Source organism: Myotis myotis, unplaced genomic scaffold (genome assembly GCF_014108235.1).
Source record: "Myotis myotis isolate mMyoMyo1 unplaced genomic scaffold, mMyoMyo1.p scaffold_m19_p_9, whole genome shotgun sequence".
NCBI lineage: Eukaryota > Metazoa > Chordata > Mammalia > Chiroptera > Vespertilionidae > Myotis > Myotis myotis.
In genome coordinates this window covers 34,852,322-34,875,096 of record NW_023416401.1, presented here as the reverse complement: position 1 = coordinate 34,875,096, position 22,775 = coordinate 34,852,322, and the positions used below count along the sequence as shown (strand labels likewise).

At 41.3% G+C, this 22,775-nt stretch overlaps 1 protein-coding gene across 1 annotated transcript in view; it reads right to left on the bottom strand.

Annotated features, from left to right (window-relative positions):
• The window catches only part of L3MBTL4 (L3MBTL histone methyl-lysine binding protein 4), a 222,369-nt gene that overhangs the window by 57,102 nt on the left and 142,492 nt on the right, over positions 1 to 22,775 (bottom strand). The window contains exon 13 of the mRNA XM_036322701.1: positions 17,920 to 18,034. Within this exon, the coding sequence (XP_036178594.1) occupies positions 17,920 to 18,034 (115 nt within the window). The remainder of the gene's footprint in view (positions 1 to 17,919; positions 18,035 to 22,775) is intronic.

Genomic DNA, 22,775 nt, shown 5'->3' with positions numbered 1-22,775 from the left:
TCTGGGTTAGAGTGAGGACACTGGAAAGTATAGAGAGGGACTGAATCAGTGAGAAAATTACAGGGGTCATGTTCCTTGAGAAGCATTTGCTTCTACTGGAAACCAGTAAAGGTCTTGGGCAGGCTCTGCACTGAGGCGGAACTAGAGGTGCCAATGTAGTGATGACATCCATACCTGGCATTGAAAGCCATGGACTAGACGAGGTCCCATAGTGAGTTAGTGTCCTGGGGGAGAGCAGAAGCCTGGGGACTGAGCCCTGGGGAACACAGTATGTAGAGACAAGAAAGCATGAGAAAGGGGCCAAAAAGGAGCAGCTGGGGGAGGAAGAGTAAAGCCAGGAAAAACGCATTGCTCACAGAGGAAGCACATGAAGGTAGGGAGTCAGTGTCTGTGAGCAGGGCTGGGTGCCTGGAACATTTTCACTGAACAGACAGGAACAGGCCTGACTGAAGTTCAAGGGAGAATGGCAGAAGAAAGAGGGAAATCATAGTGTAAACTATTCTGATGAGTTTTTTATATGAAGGATGGTATAAAAGTGGGTTTGTGGTCAAGCATATATTGTTATTATTGTTTCTGTTTGAGTGATAACGGTGATGTTTCAGTTGAAGGAAAATTTGATAACACAGAGACAGGGTGTAATTATAGGGGAAGGTTCTTGAGTGGCCACATAGGGATAAGCTGGAGGCCAGTGGGGACTGAGTCTGACAGCAGAGACTCAAGCAGTTTCAGTGGCAGGGGCATGTGTACAGAGGAGGGTGTGCTGGTAGATCAGGGTAGGGGTTGACCAATTTTTCCCTGAGAGCATTTATTTTCTCAGCAAAATAGCAGCAAGATATCAGCTGAGACTAAGAATGGAGCAAGGGATGCAACAGTATTAAATCTAGAGAAAAAAATAAACTGTTCAAATATGCTCATGTTCTCATTTGAAATAATTAAGCTTTCACAATCTTTTTTTTTTTTTTTGAATTGGAAACTTTTGTATTTGTAGCCTGTTTTCTTTTTCACCCCATACCCAGGAAATTTATATTATAGTTTGCTAAGAAGATTTAATGAAATAATTACCCTTGACTGTTGGAGAATGCAAATAATAAGCATATCTTTCAAACTAATATTATAGGTTAATCATACTTATTCTCCGTCTCCTAATAAAATTGGGGACAATAAATACCCGTTGTGATATAACAATGAGTTTCTCAAAAAAGGAGAAGAAATAGTGTAACTAAACATCATGTTTACTTGTACTGGGTTTCAGACTGTCGGGTTTCATGATATATAAATAAAATAGAACAATAATTTTCTGAAATGAAAATGCAAAATAATTTTTAAAAGGTTACTAAAACTATGGATATTATACTTGGCAATTCAGAAAAAAACATTAAAGATAACAATGTCAATATTAGTAGAGGAAGGTAAATTAACCATCCACCTATCACAGGAAAACATTCAGAAGTGTGCTAGAGTCCTGAAGGACCAGTGAACGTGAAAACGATACTAATCCCACCCCACAGGAAAATGTGGTAAGAAAAGAGGTCAAAAGCAATGGACAGTTTTCTAGAGGTCCCTTCCACAGATCTGACAGAGCTTCTGAGCAGTGAGGACAAAAAGTGAAACATGGTATGTTGGGTTTTGCTCAGTATTTAAAAAAAGACTGCAGAGCAGCTGGCAAAGATTTTCTTAGCAAATATGATAAAATGCATTTATCACATGCTGAGCTTTAAATAGGGAAAGAATAGTATGGTGGGTAATTGGATAATTGCACAAGGATTCCAGAACAAGAGGATCTCATGTGTAATATGGTTACAGTTTCAGGGAGACCATAGGTTTGCTGGAAAACGGGATGATTCCACCTGAGATATCTGGATGAAATATCATTTCTCTGGCTGCTGTAAAGGTCTAGAGACAAGACAGTGAGGACTATGTGAATGGTGTTCACCAATATGTGGCTGTAATGACATTTAAGCAGGGAATTTATATCAACAGTTATACCATAATTATTTAAGTAGACAAAACTAGGCTCTTTTTATAATACTAAATAGCATAAGCCTTCATAAATTGCCAACCTGTTTTATTGCCTAGTTTTTAACTTTGAAAAAAATCAGGAAAATGACACTCTTGATTTATGCAGGAAAAAACTGAGAGAGGTCCATGTAGATAAGACAGAAGCACCGGATTTTAAGACTGGAAAAAGCTTTAGGGATTATTGGCTCACTAAAAAATTTGGTTTACATGTCACTAAATAGAACTAAGCCTACATCTAACCGATAAATGTATTGTGAGGAACTGAGGGTAATATGGCATCAAAAAGTAATTAATATCAACACTATTTCACTAGACCAGAGGAGGGCAAACTTTTTGACTCGAGGGCCACAATGGGTTCTTAAATTGGACCGGGACCGGAGGGCCGGAACAAAAGCATGGATGGAGTGTTTGTGTGAACTAATATAAATTCAAAGTAAACATCATTACATAAAAGGGTACGGTCTTTTTTTTTTTTTTTTTAGTTTTATTCATTTCAAACGGGCCGGATCCGGCCCGTGGGCCGTAGTTTGCCCACGGCTGCACTAGACTTTCCTACTACATTTTTTTCATTATTTTTAAGGATGAAATCAAAACAGACAGACTATCTTCTAAATCTTAATTTTTATATAATTTTGTCTCAAAGATCATTTAAACAACCTAAAACTACTTTCTTTGTTCTGCTCCTCCTTTAGCTTGTCTTTTATATAAAAACAGAGGCCCGATGCAAGAATTTGTGCAAGGGGCTCGGCCCTCAAAACCCCAGCTTTGTTCAGAAGGTCGTCTGGACGATTGTCCTGATGGTCATTCTGCTGTTTGGTCTTATTAGCATATTAGCTCTTTATTATAGAGGATCAGATTTTTTTTAAAATGACTAATTTGGTACTGGATTTATGTAAATGGATTATTCCCACCTAATCTAAATGAAAATGCTGCAAAACCACCTTTCTCTCCTTCTCAATCGTTTTCTCTCTCCCTCTCCCTGATGTCTGTAACCGATGCTTTGATGAAATGAAAGAAGCAGGACCTGTGCAGGAGTTTCTTCACTGGCGGCTTTGAATTAGTCTGGATTATAGAATTTAGTGAGAAAGACAAGCCCTTACTGACTGCAAGTGTCAGTGCTGCCCCCAAGGGAGCTCCACGCACAGAGATGCCACAGACTAGACGACCTACATGTTGCCTGATAAAAACAGCAAATAATGTTCATCACAGACATAAAGGCAACCACTCAGAGAAGCCTCCCATCACAAGGTGCGACCATCCAGATTCTAGCTCGCCTATGGCTCTGTGGCAGCAAAGGTAGCATGGGCCCCAGGGACTGCCATTTCAGTCCCATCTGGAGCAGCAGGGCAATAGCAGACCAGGCTCTGCCAGGTTAGAGGCCATGGACACAGCAGGATCAGGAGAGCCTGAGAGTCAACTAGAGAAAGGAGAGAGGTCCCATGACTGGCATACAAAGCAGGAAGGACTCAGATATATTTAAACATATACATTTTCAGGTCCCACAAAATCAGAATTCTGGAGGTAAGCTTGAAAATCTTATTTCTTAAGTATTCCCCATGCAGGTTGGGAACCACTGACCTAGCCTATCCACTTAATTTGGCAAACAAGGAAATAAAGTTTTAGAAGGTTAAATAATCTGTGCTATATAGAAACCCACATTTCAGTTGATAGGACAAGAACTTAAGGTTCCTAAGTTACAGATCTGTACTCTTTCACTCTGCTATGCTGCCCAATAAGCAATTGCTATAATAGAAACTTTTATATGTTCATATACACAAATTTTTTAAAATACATTTTATTGATTTTTTACAGAGAGGAAGAGAGAGGGATAGAGAGTTAGAAACATCGATGAGAGAGAAACATTGATCAGCTGCCTCCTGCACACCTACTGGGGATGTGCCCACAACCAAGGTACATGCCCTTGACCGGAATCGAACCTGGGACCTTTCAGTCTGCAGGCCGACACTCTATCCACTGAGCCAAACCAGTCAGGGCTACACAAATTTATTAATCAACAATTCCTAGCTCTAAATCAGGGGTCCTCAAACTTTTTAAACAGGGGGCCAGTTCACTGTCCCTCCGACCATTGGAGGGCCGGACTACAGTTTAATAAAAAACTCTGAACAAATTCCTATGCACACTGCACATATCTTATTTTGAAGTAAAAAAACAAAATGGGAACAAATACAATATTTGTATTTTCATGTGGCCTGTGGGCTGTAGTTTGAGGACCCCTGCTCTAAAGGATAGCAAGGGTAGACATGAATGTCAAGGTAGCCAACTACACACAATGAACAGAATAGTCTGGCTGATCCCACCATGCTATCAGCAATGAATGTGGTAAGGACCACACATGGGAGTCAGAGACCATCACTACTCCCCTAGTCCTCAATGTCCTCCCAATGGGGAGCAGATCCCTGAGCTGGCAATGGTCCTAGTATTTAAAATGAGATGTGGTTTTCACACAGCATGACCTTCTGCTCACCAACACATCACCTAATGCTGAACAGGTGCTGACTATTCAGTTCAATGACAATGGGTAACCCCTGTGCTGGGCTTAATGAGACACAGTTTGCAATAACTGTGACTGAAAACATTTTTTGCCTTACTTGCCGAATTTAGAAACTAACCCTAGAATAAGACGTGAGTCCACTGTTGCCGAATTTTCCATGGCTGCCTGGCATTGTATAACATTTGGTTGGAGATATTCCACAAGCTGCACATTAATGAATGAAAACTTGCTTTTTTGCAAATATGATACTATTTTGATTATTATTGCTTTGTAGAGTAATTCAAAACCAGGAGAGATGGATGGATCTATTGAATATCACGCTATGAGAAATGTCAGATGGAAAAAAGTCAAGAACCATATAATTTCATTCATATCCTATCTAATAAAAAACAAAAAGGGTAATTAACTGTACCTTCGCTACGCTTCCCATTGGCTAATCAGCGCCATATGCACATTAGCCACCATCAAAGATGGTGGCTAATTTGCATACTGCAGGCAGGGCTGGCCAGCGCCAGACGCCATCCAAGCCCCGTGCGCGGCCCTGGGGGGCTGAGCTTAGGTGGCATGATTGCGTCACCTAAGCCCCGCCCCAGCTGGGACCCCCGTGTGCTGCCTAAGCCCAGTGCACCTAAGCCCCGCCCCCAGACAGGACCCCCATGTGCCACCTAAGCCCCACTGCCAGCAGCAGGCAAGTGTGGAGGGCGGGTGGCCCCCAGGTGGGCCTGCTCCTGGGGTCACCATGGCGATCCCAGAGCAGGCAAGTGCGGAGGCTGGGCGGCCCCCGGGTGGGCCTGCTCCTCGGATAGCCATGGCAATCCCAGAGCAGTCAAGTTCCCCACAGGCAGCACCAAGCAGGGCCTAACCCCGGTCTCTGGAGTGATCCGGTGATCCATGAGCAGGAAAGTGCAGCCTGCAGGCAGCACCCCACCCTGGCCACAGTTCAAGGGAGAGAAAAACACGCAGTGGAGGCCAGAAGCCTGGGCGATCAACACAGAGGGGTGCCTGCTCCAAGCCTCCATGGTGTGGCTGGGGGCAGGCCCCCAGCAGACACACACACACACACACACACACACACACACACACACACACAGGACGCCTGCTCCGAGCCTCTGCTGCCAGACTGTGGCCATCAGTAGGACATCCACTGAGGGCTCCCAGACTGTGAGAGGGAACCCCACCCACCCCCCAGTGCATGAATTTTGTGCACCCGGCCTCTAGTGTGGTATATAAAACTGAAAGCATTAATGAACAAACAAGACAAGCAAACAAGAAAAACCTCATAGAGACAGCCATTAGTTTGGTGGCCACCAATGGAAAAAGGTGATTGGGGAAGGAAATAAAGATAAAGAAGGCAAAATAATAAGCTAGTCAGAGAAAGACAAGTATGACAAGATCTCACTCATATGCGGAATCTACTGAACAAAATAAACTGATGAACAAAATAGACACAGAGACATAGAAGCATGGGAAAGACTGGTAAATCTTAGAGGGAAGGGAGGAGAGGGGGCAGGAAAAGATTAACCAAAGACCTTGTATGCATATATGCATAACCCATGGACACAGAAAATAGTGCAGTGAAGGCCTGGGGGGTGGGGGCACAGTAGAGGGAGTCAATGAGGGAAACATCTGTAATACTTTCAACAATAAAGATAAATAAAAGAAGGAAAATATATGGTTACAGAAGAAGAACTGACTTTGAGTGCTAAATACACAATGCAACATACAGATGATGTATTATAGAACTGTACACTTGAAACCTATATAATTTTATTAACCAATGTCATCCAAATAAATTTAACTAAAAAAAAGAATGAAAACTTGTAAAAACTGTATTTATTTATTTTTAAACGTACTTTTGATTTCAGAGAGGAAGGAAGAGGGAAAGAGAGTGAGAAATATCAATGATAGAGAATCACTGATCAGCTGCCTCCTGCACGCCCCCTAGTCGGGATTGAGCCTGCAACCCGGGCATGTGCCCTGATGGGGAATCTAACCCTGACCTTCTGGTTCATAGGTTAATGCTCAACCATTGAGCCACACCAGCTGGGTGAAAACTATTTCTTTTACTCTGTTTTACAATTCCTTAGGTCATAAACGATTTAATAGCCAGGAAAACAGTCAAGGAAAGGAGCATTATGAAGAGTTTATGATTATTAAAGGGGAAGGATGTCTTGAAAGGGAAGGTCAGTAATGCAGAACGTATGCATTACTGGGATGTAATGCCAGTATGATATGCTATCAGCACCGTACCTCTCACCATTAATGGATTTTAACTATTTGATGGTCATAGAAATAACATTACATATAGATAACATTTCTGAAGGAATGATACAAGTAAAATTAGAAGTAGTCTAAAGAATGCTCCGGGGAGGGTGAGATGGAGCAGAAGACGTTCAACTATATCAGGGGGAAGCTTTTGGCTGGTCCATGTAGCTCTGGCTTTGCATCTGCAGCTGCTAGGGTGAGGAGCTCTTAAATATGTCGATCTGTGAGCAGATCATGAGAAAGATCTATACTCACCAGTGCTGGATGCACAGGTGCAGAGAGCTGTTAGCCCAAAGACTTGTGCAGATTATTCTGCCATCGTTATCTTATGTGTTGAAGTGAAACTCATTGCTTTGCTCAGAAAGAAATTCTAATTTTTACTTTTTGGTTTGAAATAAATGGCAAAGCATGAATGCTGCTGTCCACAATCTGGCCAGATGTGACTCATTGACTGGGACAGGATAATAATCTCTTTCAGCTTACTGTCAAACTACTGAGTCAGTCCATGACTTTGAGAAGTTAGTGTGTATTTGTTCTACATGTCTGTAACTTTGCACAAAGCTGTACCTTGTTAAGATACAACCTACCAGTGTCGGTAATGGGAGGACTAATACCTACCCACCTTGTTACATTCCATCTCCACCGAACAGCAGCGAGCAAACTCATCTAGCTATGATGGGAACATAACCTGTAAAATCGTTCTGAGCTGCCACTAGGATTTCAAAGATTAAGTTTTAGAACCAAGTAAATGAGTTCTGTCTTTACACCTCCAGAAGGCAGAGCACACAGGATAAGACTTCAACAAGGACCATTTAAAACATAATATCATTTAGACTGTAAGTACATTTTGAAATGTATTATTTTTCCTTGATATCTCTAGCATGCAAATCTGTAATTAGGGACTTCTAAAATAGCTATTTTTTTTAAAAAAAACACAATGCACTGTAATTGTCTATTAAGTCAATGACTACTTAGGGACTCTTAAAACACTGCTGATTACTTGTTTGCTGTATTTTGGAAGAACAAGTACTAAGATTCCTTATAAAATCGTCTTTAAAACAGAGTAAAACTGAAAATGTGTTGTTACTTAACAATCTCCATTTTTTTCCCCTGAATGACATCTATCCATCATAGTTTCATTCCACATCTAGGCTATAATTGCATTAACTCTTACTTTATAATCTAAGTGAATTTCCATCTCTGATGAAATAAAACTTCTCTAATTCAACAGGACCCCAAATGCTCATCAAAGAGGGTTTTATGCATTATTCATTTCTTAATGTAGATTAATGAATTTCATCTCACTTAACAGGATAAACAATGTATTAGGCCATATGGTGCATTTACAAGTCATTCTGTTATGCATCTGCTGTGTAATGAAACAAATGAGATAAAGATTCACTATATCTTTTTATCAGTTATGTTCTATTTTGCTTGTTTAACAATTAAATAAATTAGCCTGTTCTTAAGGTCTTTATTTATAAAGGCTATGCATATTATACTTTGTATTACTATTTTACTAATATATACTTTAATTTCATAATAATCCTTCATTTAATCTACTTTGTAATAAAGCATCATAATTAGTTCTAAATACAAATCACAAATAAACTAGAGAGAGAACAATGACCGGGTTATTTAGACATGCAAGCCACTAGAAAGTTTCCTTTTTCTGCCAGCCAACTTTTTATTAATGAAATGTTCCTTTGTTAGTAAAGAGAAGTGTTTGGCCCATGTCCTTACCACTAGTCCTGACTAGACTAATTCCATAGCTACAACTAAATAATTCACTTCATAAAGGTTGTAGGTGAGAGCCCAATTCGGCCACTAGAGATGCATGTTTTGGCATAAGTGATTAACCAATCCTTAGAGAGAGAAATGGATAATATTTACTGGAAGCCAAACACTAGAGAAATGATGACATGCAATACTCATCAACCCTCCACTCATGAAGCCTACAGTCTCATAAGCACTGCTGATAAAAAGCTGGGAAATAGATGATTAAAGTAATACTTACATATTGTGATAAAAGGAAGTTGTGAAATGGAATATAATAGTGGTGGCTGTTTTTAGATAATGTGGCCCAGGAAGGCCTTCCTCAGAAGAAACCATTTGAGATGAATTCTACAGGGTGAGAAAAAGTCCTCCATTCTACAGGGTGAGAGAGAATCCCCCACTCTACAGGGTGAGAGAGAGAGTCTCCTACTCTACAGGGAGAGAAAGAGTCCCTCACTCTACAGGGTGAGAGAGTCCTCCATTCTGAACAGAGAAGATAGAGGTGCTACCCTTTCTGGAAGCCCAGACTTGGCACTACCACAGGCTTCTCCAAGGCTGGAACCTCACACCAGCTGGGTCACCCACTTTCCTGTCTAAAGAAGGGGTGACAGAGAGGGAAGCCTCACATGATTATAAAAGTATTAACACACAGTAGGGTTCAGGCAAACCAGAAATGCATTCTAACTATGGCCCTGGACCACCTTTGTCCCAACAAGCTGGGCAAACTCCAAGTCTCCAGGGACCTGATGAGCTCAGAGGACTGTGTCACTTTTATGTTTGACATCCACATCTTCGGTGTCTCTCAAAAATAAAGCACTTTTTCTAGGTTGGTTCACACTTTTCGAGAATATGAATCAAACTCTCTCTCCTACATCTACTTATTTTTATACCTCAGCTGAGAGAGCAGTCTGCTCCTCTCAAGTTTGTGGTGGTTGGTATTCATGGCACAAACGGTGAGGCAAGCCTCCTCTGACAACTGGTCACCTTCAGGGAGGCTCTCCCTGGAGGGCTCAGCAGCCCACTATGTCACTTCACACCCCCATCAGCTCTTCTCATTTTATGTTTGTTCTTTGTCATTTCAGAAAAAAACACTTTATACATACCTATGAGAAAAGTCAGTTACCAAGTGGCTCATCCAAGTCTATACTTAATTCAAAAACTGTTTCTGGTATGGTTTGGTTTTCTTTTTTGCCTCCAGCTATATTTCCCTTATTAGAGGTATTGGGATCTATCATAACTTTATTTTATTATTCTATCCCTACCTGAAAACATTTCCGTGCAGTCAGATATTTTATGCTTTTTAAATATCATTTCTAAAAGTGTATTTAAAACAAGGGCTGAAGGAGTAGGTAGGGGGAAATAATATAGACAGATTACATTTATAAAATGCAGGAGGTTAGGAAAATAACAAGCAAATTGGAGAAATAGTCACTGAGAGCCTACGCTGTGTGGAGAGCACAGGCTGAGCCACGCAACCCATGGCAGGAAGAGGTAGGTCACCAGCAACATGAGGTGTCCGTCACCATAAGAAGTACTCTAGTAAGGGAGAAGGATGAGAACAGAAACAAATAAACTTATAATCTCATGTCAGCCTGTGAGAACTGTCATTAAGAAACACAAAGGCAGCTAACAGAGCTAAAGAATGGCAAGGCTGCCCTGACTGGTTTGGCTCAGTGGATAGAGCGTCGGCCTGCGGACACAAGGGCCCCAGGTTCGATTCCGGTCAAGGGCATGTACCTTGGTTGCGGGCTCATCCCCAGTAGGGGATGTGCAGGAGGCAGCTGATCAATGTTTCTCTCTCATCAATGTTTCTAACTCTCTATCCCTCTCCCTTCCTCTCTGTAAAAAATCAATAAAATATATTTAAAGAAAAAAAAGAATGGCAAGGCTGTTGTCTTGTAAACAGCTCAACAGAGAAGGCATCTCTGGGAGGGACCCTCAGAACAAGCCTTGGGAGCACAGGGGGCACAGGTTCCAAGTCAAGGGCACAACAGGAGCAGACGTGGATGCATGCTGTTATGCTGGGAAGAGCCCTGAGTGAGCAAGGATAAGAATACAAAACTCTGTTAGGAGCTCCCACGGGTCAAATTGCAGAGGGCCTGTGAGTGAGAGGAAGAGCTGTGGAACAAACTCTGTGAGCCAAGAAGCCTTTGGAGGGTTCTGGGCACAAGAGTGGCCAATAAATAAATAAATAAATAAATAAATAAATAAATAAATAACAAAACAAGGAGAGGACAAAATACTGTAGGATGATAAGGATAAAGAGAAAACTCATCTCCTCAAGAACATCAAAGTTTTGGAGACCAGGTGACTCTTGACTGCAAATGATTTCACCTTGTTGGCCCAAGGCTAGAAGGAAGGGAAGATACATCCTACCCAGAGGCAGAGCAGCCTTCTGTATGGTCTGAGAAGCAAGGCAAAAGGAGACTCAACGAAAGTGCACTGCCTAAAACAGGGACAAATAAATGGTAAATTGTGCTTAACAGAGAAGGCTATTAGAACTGGTTAAATCCACTTGATTTGACAACTAGAAAGCTATTAAACAATTCAGTGAGAATAATTTTATTTTGCTGGTGGTATATTTATAATTGTGATATTGCTATCTATAATAAAAAATATTTATACCCATCCTGGTTCAGAACTCCTAAAATTCTTGAATTTCCTGTGTTGAGAATAAGTGTCTTTTGTATGTTAATGAGATGATGATTTTTGGAAAGCTCTTAAGGATGAGGGCGGGCTGCCTGTGGAGCCAACCATGTAATTACAGGGTTGGAAACTTCAGTCCCACCCTAGACCACTGGGGAGGGGAGAGGGGCTGGACACAGTTCAATCTCCAGTGGACAATAATTTAATCAATCATACCTATGCAATAAAGGATCCATAAAAACCCAGAAGGACAGGGTTGGAACACTTTTGGGTTAGTACATTGGAATGTATCCATGTGCCACCATGCTGGGACATTAGGACAGAACATCACCCCGTATATTACTTCATAACTAGTTTCCTGAATTCTATGTGCTGCTCCAGAATTTTAACTGAACTCTAAGTGGGGGTCATGGAAACCTATGATGTATAGTCAGTTTTTTACAAGCAGAGTTAACAACCTGAACTTTTGACTGACATCTGAAGTGGGGACAGTATTGTGCAGGGGTCCTCAAACGTTTTAAACAGGGGGCCAGTTCACTGTCCCTCAGACCGTTGGAGGGCCGGACTATAGTTTAAAAAAAAAAAAACTATGAACAAATTCCTATGCACACTGCCCATATCTTATTTTGAAGTAAAAAAACAAAACGGGAACAAATACAATATTTGTATTTGCATGTGGCCCGCAGGCCGTAGTTTGAGGACCCCTGGTCTTGTGGGACTGAGCCTTTCACCTATGGAGTCTGATGCTATCTTCAGGTAGACAGTGTCAGAATGGACTGAATTGTAGGACATCCAATTGGTGTCAGAGAATTGCTTGGTGTGAGGAAAAACCCCACATATGGAATTGGGTACAAATTTGCAGTGATATATTCAGGATTTTTTAATAAGAGAACAGCATAGTTCTTTAGTTCTTAGTTTAATGGGGCTTATAGGATCTACTTATCCTAAGCTTAAGTCAATAATTCTAAATGTTTTGAACTGTCCTAAATGTTATTCAATATTTGCTCAGAGATCAGCAACCCTTCATGGATAGTGTGATTATAACAAGTACCTAGGAAAGGCCATACTGGTTGTGTAAGTTCTAGAAAATAAAGTCAACTCCCAATTTTCTGGATCAATGAAGAGAAACGGTGGCATGGGAAGCAAATGTTCCTGCACTCTTCACCCAGCCCTGCTATTTACTGAGGGGCCACTGTGTCTCTAATAACCAAAAGCAGCCATTAAGGCACTTAATGTCACAAGCCTGCAAGTCCCAGAGGTAAAGTAACCTGCAGAAAGGCATGGAGTCAGTTAGAGCAGAACAGAATTTAAATCCAAGTTTTTCTAACTCCAAAGTCGATCATATCCAAGCTTGGTTAATTTCCAAAGCAAGAGCTACTGGCCATCCACTGCCCAGTGGAGTAGGTAATCTGTGGGAGTATAACTAACAATAAAGGAAAAGAAATGAGCTCTATTTAAAGAAATTTAACATCAAATGTGACTGGGATTACAGTTTCCCAATGATATGACTAAAAAGATTGCCCCCCAAAATCAAGTAGATGACCAAGTTAAGCATGGCTTTTTTGCTTTTGATGTTTTTATATCTTTTTTAAAATAGATTTTTATTGATTTCAGAGAGGAAGGGAGAAGGATAGAGAGATAGAAACATCAATGATGAGAGAGAATCTGATCGGCTGCTTCCTGCATGCCCTCTACTGGGGATTGAGCTTGCAACCCACGCATGTGCCCTTGACCAGAATCTATCCTGGGAACCTTTAGTCCACAGGCGGAAGCTTTATCCACAGAGCCAAACCAGCTGGGGCATTTACACTAATAAAAGAGAAACATGCAAATTGGTGTCACTCTGCTACGCCCACCAGCCAATCAGATCAACTATGCTAATTAACCCAACAAAGATGGTGGTTAATTTGCATACGCAGGCACAGAGTGAAGACTGAAGTCTGAAGACTGAAGACTGAAGCCAAGCTTCGCTGTGGCCGGACCAAAGGCCTGGGTCCAGGGTGCCGGAGGAAAACCAGTGCCAGCAGCCAGGGGAAAGAAGGCCTATTGTGTGAATCTTCATGCAATGGGCTTCTAGTTTTTATATATTTGTGAAGACACTCATGGAATGCAAAGCATGACAGAAAGATCTTAACAACTTAATAGTGCTACATCTTAAGTATTTAATTCGGATGCTAAGTGTAGAAAAAGTCCACCATGAAGGGCTATACATTAGAGAAACAAATTATGCCTTCATGGTACAAGAAAAGAAAAGTTTCTTCTGGCAGAGGAATACAGGACAACTGCAGGTGAGCATCTGTGGCTGAGAATGGCACCTAGGGGGTAATTGTCATCACCTGGCCATACAAACTGGTGCTCTTCCCAGATGAATGAGAACATTCAAATTTTCATGCTCAGAAGGCTTTTGTGATCACCAGTTACTGTTTCGAGAACTTCTATATTAGGCCTTAGTGACTGAATATTATAAATTATTGAATATTATGATTATGGAGAAAATGAGGTATGATTTCGGTTTTGCACAGACTATTATAAGGAAGAAACGACAAAAACGGAACTTGTTACAACAGTCAGTGCTAGACTTTCAAACTTGGTTTTGTTGTAGTACCTAGACTAACCATTTTTTTCTACTTTCAAGTGGGAAAATTTTTCAGTGACAAATAAATTTTGGAGCAGAGCTTTGTTTATGTGTGTGGTTTTGTGTATTTTTGCACGAATGGTATATATTGAACCATATTATGTCTGGAAGTCTAGGTATTTAAACATTAATAAGACTACTGATGAACATATGAATAATTATAAACCATAGGGTTAACTGAACAACCTATAATAAGCCATATTAATAATAATTAATCTAAACAAATTTATAAGAAAAAAGCAAGTACATGACCAACTGAAGACAGCCAATTACAAGTTATCTTCCCCCCAAATTATAGGGATTCCAATCCCCTGATTGTGAGTACTCAAAACAGAAATCTTGTAATATTGCTAACACATGAAACTTCAGAAAAAAAACTGAAGTAAAATATTTTGGAAACTCCACTCAGAAACTAATTTTAGCACAATTTTGAATGTTGTAATCCTTAATATTTTACAGTTGTATATAAAAATGAAAATCTATAGAATGTTATGCAATTTGCTGAAAGCAGCTAGCATTAATTGAGCACATACTATGGGTCAGGTAGTCTTTAAGATGTTATGCATATATTTACCCTATTTCATTATTATAAACTAGAGGCCTGGTGCACAAAAATTTGTGCACTCGGGGATAAGGGGTCCCTCAGCCCGGCCTGTGCCCTCTCGCAGTCTGGGATCCCTCGGGGGTGACCACCTGCTGGCTTAGGCCCACTCCCCGGGGTATTGGGCCTAAGATGGCAATCAGACATCCCTCTGGCAGCCCGGCAGCCCTCAGTGGATGTCCACTTGCCAGCGGGGAGCAGGCCTAAACTGCAGTCGGACATCTTAGCGCTGCTGAGGCGGCAGGAGAGGCTCCCACCACCACCACTGTACTGGCAGCCATCAGCCTGGCTTGTGGCTGAGCAGAGCACCCCGCTGTGAGAGCGACTGACCACCAGAGGGCAGCTTCTGCATTGAGTGTCTGCCCCCTGGTGGTGAGTGTGTGTCATAGTGACCAGTCATTCCCAGTCTTTCTGCTGTCAGGGTCAGTTTGCATATTACCCTTTTACTATATAGGATAGAGGCCTGGTGCATGGGTGGGGGCCGGCTGGTTTTCCCTGAAGGGTGTCCCGGATCAGGGTGGGGGTCCCGCTTGGGTGCCTGACCAGCCTGGATGACGGGCTGATGGCTGTTTGCAGCGGGTCACACCCCCTTCAAGGTGGGGGTCCCCACTGGGGTGCTTGGCCAGTCTGGGTGAGGGGCTGAGTGCCGTTTTCAGGCTGGCGGGTGACTGAAGCTCCCAGCCTCTTTTTTTTTCTTTTTTTTTTATTCTGGGATTTATTTACCTTCTATAGCTGTCACTGGAGCTGAGAGCTGGCTCCAGCTCTGAGGCTGTGGCTGGCTGAAAGCAGGTATCTGGGTTTGTTTGGGTTCTATAATTGAAACTCTGTTGCCATCACTGGCGCTCTCAGCTCTGAGTCCGCTGGCGGCTGAAAGCAGGTTTCTGGGTTTGTTTAGCTTCTATAATTGCAACATTGTTGCATCTGGAGCTCAGAGCTGGGCTGCAGCAGGCGGGGAACCTTGGCTTCCTCCGACACTGGAGCATGCAAGCCTCATATTCGCTTCAGCTGCGTGGCTGCCGGCCGCCATCTTGGTTGGCAGTTAATTTGCATATTGCCCTGATTAGCCAATGGGAAGGGTAGTGAAGTTTTGGTTAATTACCATGTTTGTCTATTATTAGATAGGATACTAGAGGCCTGGTGCACAAAATTTGTGCACTGGAGGGGGGGTTCCTTCAGTGTGAGAGGGCACAGGCTAGGCCAAGGGACCCCACCAGTGCAGGATCAGGGATGGGGAGGGATGTGGGAGGTTGGCCAGCCAGGGAGGGATCACGGGAGGACTCTAGGGCATGTCCAGCCCATCTTGTTCAGTCCCAATCAGCCAAACCCCAGCAGCAAGCTAACCTACCAGTTGTAGCATCTGCCCCCTGTTGGTCAGTGCATGTCATAGCCATTGATTGAGTGTCCTTAGCATGTCATTAGCATATTATGCTTTGATTGGTTGAACGGAGGACTGGACACTTAGCATATTATACTTTTATTACATAGGATATGGAATAGACATACTAATATCACCTTCATTTTATAGGTGAGGCACAGAGAGACACACGCTCAGCAAGCAGTAAAACTGACATTCAAACCCAAGCATTCAGACTCGACATTTCACACTTTTAATGACTAGGCTATGTTGCCTCCAGAACTTGAATTTTTAGATCCATTCTAGGCTATTCAGGATGATCTGTGAAACTCATCCATACACTCATTTCTAACTATGATAAGGGTGCAAATAGTGCAATGGTGTTGGAAGGGAGGAGTGCAGGTCAAAGATGGATTCTAGAGAAATCAAAAAAGAGTACCAGCAAAAAGTAATGACTGGTTGTATGTGTGGGGTGATGAAGGGGTAAGGATGGGGCAGAGACCAGAATGATTTTGAATAAGAAGTAGGAGATTTGGAAGCAAGTAGGAACAACAACAGAAAAAGAAGTTTTGGTTTGGGATAATATTCACATTTGAGATAAGCATCCATAGGCTTCAGGATACTTATGAGACATTCAAGTCAAGAAGTCCATTAAGCAGCTTGGCAAAGGAACAGGCAATGAGTAAAGAGAGCTGCCCCTATACCTGAAATGCTGATCTATCTCTACCCCTGTTGAAATCATTCCTACTTAAGAAAGTTACTGGAATGAGAGACTGAGGTGTGCATGTGGGTATCGGGGAGGGGGACACCATAAAGTGAGACCATTTCCCAGCATGCTGGGGTATGAAATCTGGGAAAATACAAAGCAGGGAAAAAGTAACCACAAAGCACAAATGCTTCTACTCTTCTCCCAGCATGGTACTGAGCATGACTCCCTGCGTTACACTCTGTGTACAGACCCTGTGCTTGACAAAGCACTGCAACTTACATAAGTACCTGTACCATATTGGCTTTGTGGCTTTGGAAGAATCTAGCAAATGTAAAAATGCTTGCCATATTTTCAGGGACTCTTCTCATTTCTACAAGAAGTTAAGGAATTCTTTCAAAAATGTAGTCCTTTCGGAATTAAGGTTCAAGCATCATTGGGTTGGCTCAATGTAAGGTATCTTCATTAACAGAAAAACTTGCTAGCTTCATCCCAAGAAGCCAAAAGGAGAGCAACAGAAGCAGTGAGCAAACAAAACACACAACAATGCAGCTGCTTGCACATGGGCCTAAAACTGGTTGTTAGTCACGACAGCCTATTCTGATCAGAAGAATCCTTCAGACAAAAGAATAAGATAAGGTTCATTAGAATTTAGAGTGGTTAATTTCCTCCTTAACTTTAAGTGGCCTGAAAGACAGAAATAGTAAACATAGCAATAAAAGAGAGGTTGTATAAAATTTTTACAACTATTTTTAATTGCTGAAATTTAAAATATTTGTTTTGTCTAAAACATTTTAAAATCTATTCTATAAATGAAATTAAGATGGAATTTTTAAAAAAACAAAACATACTTCAGTTAAAAGCAATGGTCAAAATTAGATGGATTTAAGCCTGGCTCTGTTTTCCAAACTAAAATATAAAAAATGAAGATACTTTTATTTATTTATTTATTTATCAAATACATATATATATTTTTTTATTCAGAGAGGAAAAGAGAGAGAGAGAGATAGAAACATCAATGATGAGAGAATCATTGGTTGGCAGCCTCCTGCACAGCCCACACTGGGGATTGAGCCTGCAAACTGGGAATGTACCCTGACGGGGAATTGAACCATGACCTCCTGGTTTATAGGTCGATACTCACCACTGAGCCAAGCCAGCTGGGCTGAAGATTCTTTTAGATAATACCATCAAAAGAATTTCTTAATGATTATAGCTTTTCATTTATATGAAGCATGAAGCTTAATTGCCAGTAAATGGCTTTCAGTGTATCTCTAGTGATGATTAATCAATTCATCTATCTACATTTAGCTTTCAAGTATTTATAATAACATGGAAAAAACAGCAGTAAAGTAGGAATTCAGACTAAGTATTTTAAAAGCAAAAACAAAGACAAAATACTCACGATATGGCACTTCTAGTGGATGCCCTGTTACGTCACACCATCCAATTGGGTGAATGTCAGGGCTGTCTACATCCATCCAATAGTCGTATTTGTGGTCCCAGCCATCAAAATGGACCTGTTGAATAATTAGTATTTAGTAATTAATTTCACTATCCCCAATATCAAAATATTGGAAAAAAGATATCCAAAATTGAGAATGAAATTTTATTAAACACACATTAGAGCTGAAACTGTATTTAAAATGTACTATAAAATAGCCTTCTGCTCTAGCAACCAAAGGCTATTGAGCCTCCCCCGCCCCCAAAGAATTTAAAGATATTGGTAAACAAAAAAATCTACAGGATTGATTAGAACTTGAAGAAATAAGATCAATCCATTTTACCAACTAAGAAATATTGTAAGCATATTCTCTGTGCTGGTAGCCACTGAAAGAACCATGTCAGCATCATCAATAAGAGTCACCACCTGACATTAGTAACAAGCCATATGCAGACGGTAGGTGAATAGATTAGAATAAAAGGAAGCAATGCATTTCAAAATCCTAAAAAAATGGAACAATGGAGGCAAAGAGAGCTGATAAAATGTGCTACTGAGGTAGAAGGATTGGTAGCTATCTAATAGCTATTATAAAACAATGTGTAAGCTTTCAGAAAACCCGAGAAAGAGATTGGGCCCAGGTCCACCAATCTTTTTGGTTATCCATGTATGCATCTTAACTATAAAATACACATGACACACACACACACACACACACACACACACACCCATGACACATACATACAAGTCTGAGAATAAGATTAAAATAAAGTCCAATTTGTGAAACAAAAAATCAATACTTATTTTCTTTTCACTTTTCTTTTTATTTTTTTTAAATATATTTTATTGATTTTTTTTACAGAGAGGAAGGGAGGGGGATAGAGAGTTAGAAACATCAATCAGCTGCCTCCTGCACACTCCCTACTGGGGATGTGCCCGCAACCAAGGTACATGCCCGTGACCGGAATCGAACCTGGGACCCTTCAGTCCACAGGCTGACACTCCATCCACTGAGCCAAACCGGCTAGGGCTCTTTTCACTTAAAAAAAAAACAACTTTATTGTTGAGATTATTACAGATGTTCCTCTTTGAACTTTATATAGCTCCCCTCCACCTGGTTCTCACCCCACCCCAGGCCCTCAGCACCCTATTGTCTGTGTCCATAGGTAATGCATACATGCATATAAGATCTTTGTCTAATCTCTTCTTGCACCCCCCACACCCTTTACCCTCTGAGAATCATCAGTCTGTTCCATTTCCATAGCCCTGATTCTATTATATTCAACAGTTTATTCTGTTCATCCGATATTTTATTCATTTGATTTTTAGATTCACTTGTTGATAGATATGTATTTGTTGTCACTTTGTTGTTCATATTTTTTATCTTTACCCTTTTCTTCTTCCTCTTCTTAAAGAATACCCTTCAGCATTTCATATAATCCTGGTTTGGTGGTGATGAACTCCTTTAGCTTTTTCTTGTCTGTGAAGCTCTTTATCTGACCTTCAATTCTGAATGATAGCTTTGCTGGGTAGAGTATTCTCGGTTATAGGTTCTTGCTATTCATCACTTTGAATATTTCTTGCCACTCCCTTCTGGCCTGCATAGTTTCTGTTGAGAAATCAGCTGACAGTCGTATGGGCATTCCCCTTTGGGTAACTAACTTCTTTTGCTGCTTTTAAGATTCTCTCTTTGTCTTTTGCCCTTGGCATTTTAATTATGATGTGTCTTGGTGTGGTCCTCTTTGGATTCCTCTTGTTTGGGGTTATCTGTGCTTCTTGGACTTGTAAGCCTATTTCTTTCACCAGATAGGGGAAGTTTTCTGTCATTATTTCTTCCAATAGGTTTTCAGTATCTTGCTTTCTTTCTTCTTCTGGTACCCCCATAATTCGGATGTTGGTATGCTTGAAGTGTTCCCAGAGGCTCTTTACACTATCTTCATATTTTTGGATTCTTTTTTTTTTCTTCTGGTTGGTTGTTTTTTGCTTCCTCGCATTTCAAATCGATTTTATTTTTGGGATCCTCTAATCTACTGTTGAATCCCTGCATATTATTCTTTATTTCAGTCAGTGTATGCTTAATTTCTAACTGGTCCTTTTCCATTTTTTTTTTTTTTTTTTGCCATTCTCACTAAGATCCTTGAAAGTCTCACTAAGTTCCTCAGAGTTTTCTAGAAGATTCTTGAGTAACCTTATAACTGTGGTTTTGAACTTTATATCCAGTCATTTTCTTTCTTCCATTTCTTTCATTTGTTTCTTTGTCTCGGCATTTTGGCTGCTTCCCTGTGTTTGTTTCTATCCACTGGGTAGCTGCTAAGTCTCCTTGAGTTGATAGAGTGGCCTTGTGTAGTAGGTGTCCTATAACAGCGGTTCTCAACCTGTGAATTGCGACCCCTTTGGCAGTCAAACGACCCTTTCACAGGGGTCGCCTAAGACCATCCTGCATATCAGATGTTTACATTACGATTCGTAACAGTAGCAACATTGCAGTTATGAAGTAGCAACGAAAATAATTTTATGGTTGGGTCACAACATGAGGAACTGTATTTAAAGGGCCAGAAGGTTGAGAACAACTGTCCTATAAGGCCCAGTGGCTCAGCCTCCCCAATCACATGAGGTGGACACTCTTAGTGCATCCGTTTGTAGGCTGTATGCACAGTGTTGTTGTAGTTGAGCCTTGATTGCTGTTGGTGTCACTGAGAGGAACTGACCTCCAGGCCAATTGGCTGTGGGGACCAGCTGCAACTATAGTGGGAGAGCTTCTATGCAGGAGACACCCCTATGAAGCAGGACTTGTTTCATTGGGGCTTTGTTGCTCACTGAATCTGCTCCTTGAATATGTTGCTTATGGATGTGAAGAGTTGTAACCTGGTATGGTCTCACACTGACCACTGGTACACTGGCTCTTGGGTCTGCAGGGAGATGCAAAATCAGCCACTGCCTGGGGCCACCCAGCAGGAGCTCCAGAGAGACCTGCAGATTCCTGCTCTTTGTATGGGGTTTGGATGTGGCCAAATGAGGCCCAGCTGTGAAGCAAGGAAGGCTGGTACTGGTGCTGGTTTTTTGGGGCCTTTTATTGATAGGTTTTCAGCTCCCTGACCTAGCTACAGCTTGTTTAACAGAGTTTTCTCCTGAGAAAGAATAGACCATTCTATGCAAAAGCCTCTGTGCACAGCTTGGGTGGGGTTGTAAATTGGGTAGGACGGGGTCTTAGGGAATCATCAGGGTGGAGCAAACAGAAATGGCTGCCAGTCAGCCCTGAACCTAGGAGGTCCCAGCACAGGAACAATGACCGCTGCAAGCACCTTTGTCTGGAAGAAAGCCACCTCCGAGTTCCTGCCCTGATACCAAATAGTCCAGTTTCTCACTGTATGTGTCTGGGTCCCCCAGAGCCTTGCCCGGCACTGGAGCTCAGAGGAAGTAGGAGCTTGTAAATTCAGTTTGTGGTGCTGGCCTTTTAATAGGAACAGCTGGGTCTCCAGCAGCCTGTGTGTCACTCAGCCCCAATCAGCACTGGTTTTTACAGTCTATAGTCCTTACGGCTGGGCCCATGGGGACTGCTTTCCCCAGCTCTGGGACCCTGGTCTGGGCGTCTGGTGTGGGGCTGTGACTCCTTGCTCCTCCAGGCAGCCTCCACCGAGGTGATCTCCCTCCCGATTAAAAAAGCGGCACACCAGGGTGCCGGGCCAGCCCATTCTGTGCCTCTGCACCTCCAACCAGTCTCAATGAGCTTTCTTCTTTACCTCTCTAGTTGCAGTACTTCCACTCAGCCAGCTTTCCCGTGGTTCTGGGTGATTGTTGTTTTGTATTTTAGTTGTAATTTTGATGTGGTTGTGGGAGGCAGCAAGTATAGGCGGTTACCTATGCCGCCATCTTGGTTCTCTCACTACTTATTTCTGAAATATTAAATTCTATGTTCTAGAACAGTGGTTCTCAACCTAATGCGGCGACCCTTTAATACAGTTCCTCATGTTGTGGTGATCCCCAATTTCACTGTTACAAATTGAACTTAATTAAAGAATAGTGATTAATCACAAAAACAATATGTAATTATATATGTGTTTTCCAATGGTCTTAGGCGACCCCTGTGAAAGGGTCATTCGACCCCCAAAGGGGTCGCGACCCACAGGTTGAGAACCGCTGTTATAGAAAATTCATATTAGATTAAAAATTCATTTGTGCAAACAAAAAATAAGAATGACAATATTGCATTATTTTATCTCTATTTTCATATATTCTCTCTGTGACTATCAACTAAATGGAGAAGATATCTTTTTCAGTGGGAAAAAAATGGAAAAATTTTAAAAAATCACACTTTGAATAAAAAGAAAGAGATTCCTATCATTATACTAAACCAACTGAAATATAAATTTATTATTCAGGGCACAAGACAAAAAAAAAAAAAGGAAAAAAGTTGTGTGTATTAAGTCCCAAATGAGTTCCAATATTTTTCTTAAGATCCTTTTTTCTAAGCAAGTGGTTCTCAAAGTGTGGTTCCCAAACCAGCAGCATCAGTGTCATTTGGGCACGTGTTAGAAACTCAGATTTTTGGGTCCCAACTCAATCCTATTGAACCAGAAATTCTAAAAGTGGGACCTAACAATCTGTGTGTTAACAAGTCCTCCAGGTGAATATGATATATGCTAAAGTTTGAGAACCAGTGATCTTAGAAATAATTTTCAAAGACAATTTCTTCCAGATTTAGGCTTCTGAACATGACAGAGTGCTGTTTCATAGCAATAGCTATAAAACTAGACAAAATATATGAAGTGATTGTTTTTAGACACTGGACAATAGGCAGCACAAATGCAATCCCTAAGTAC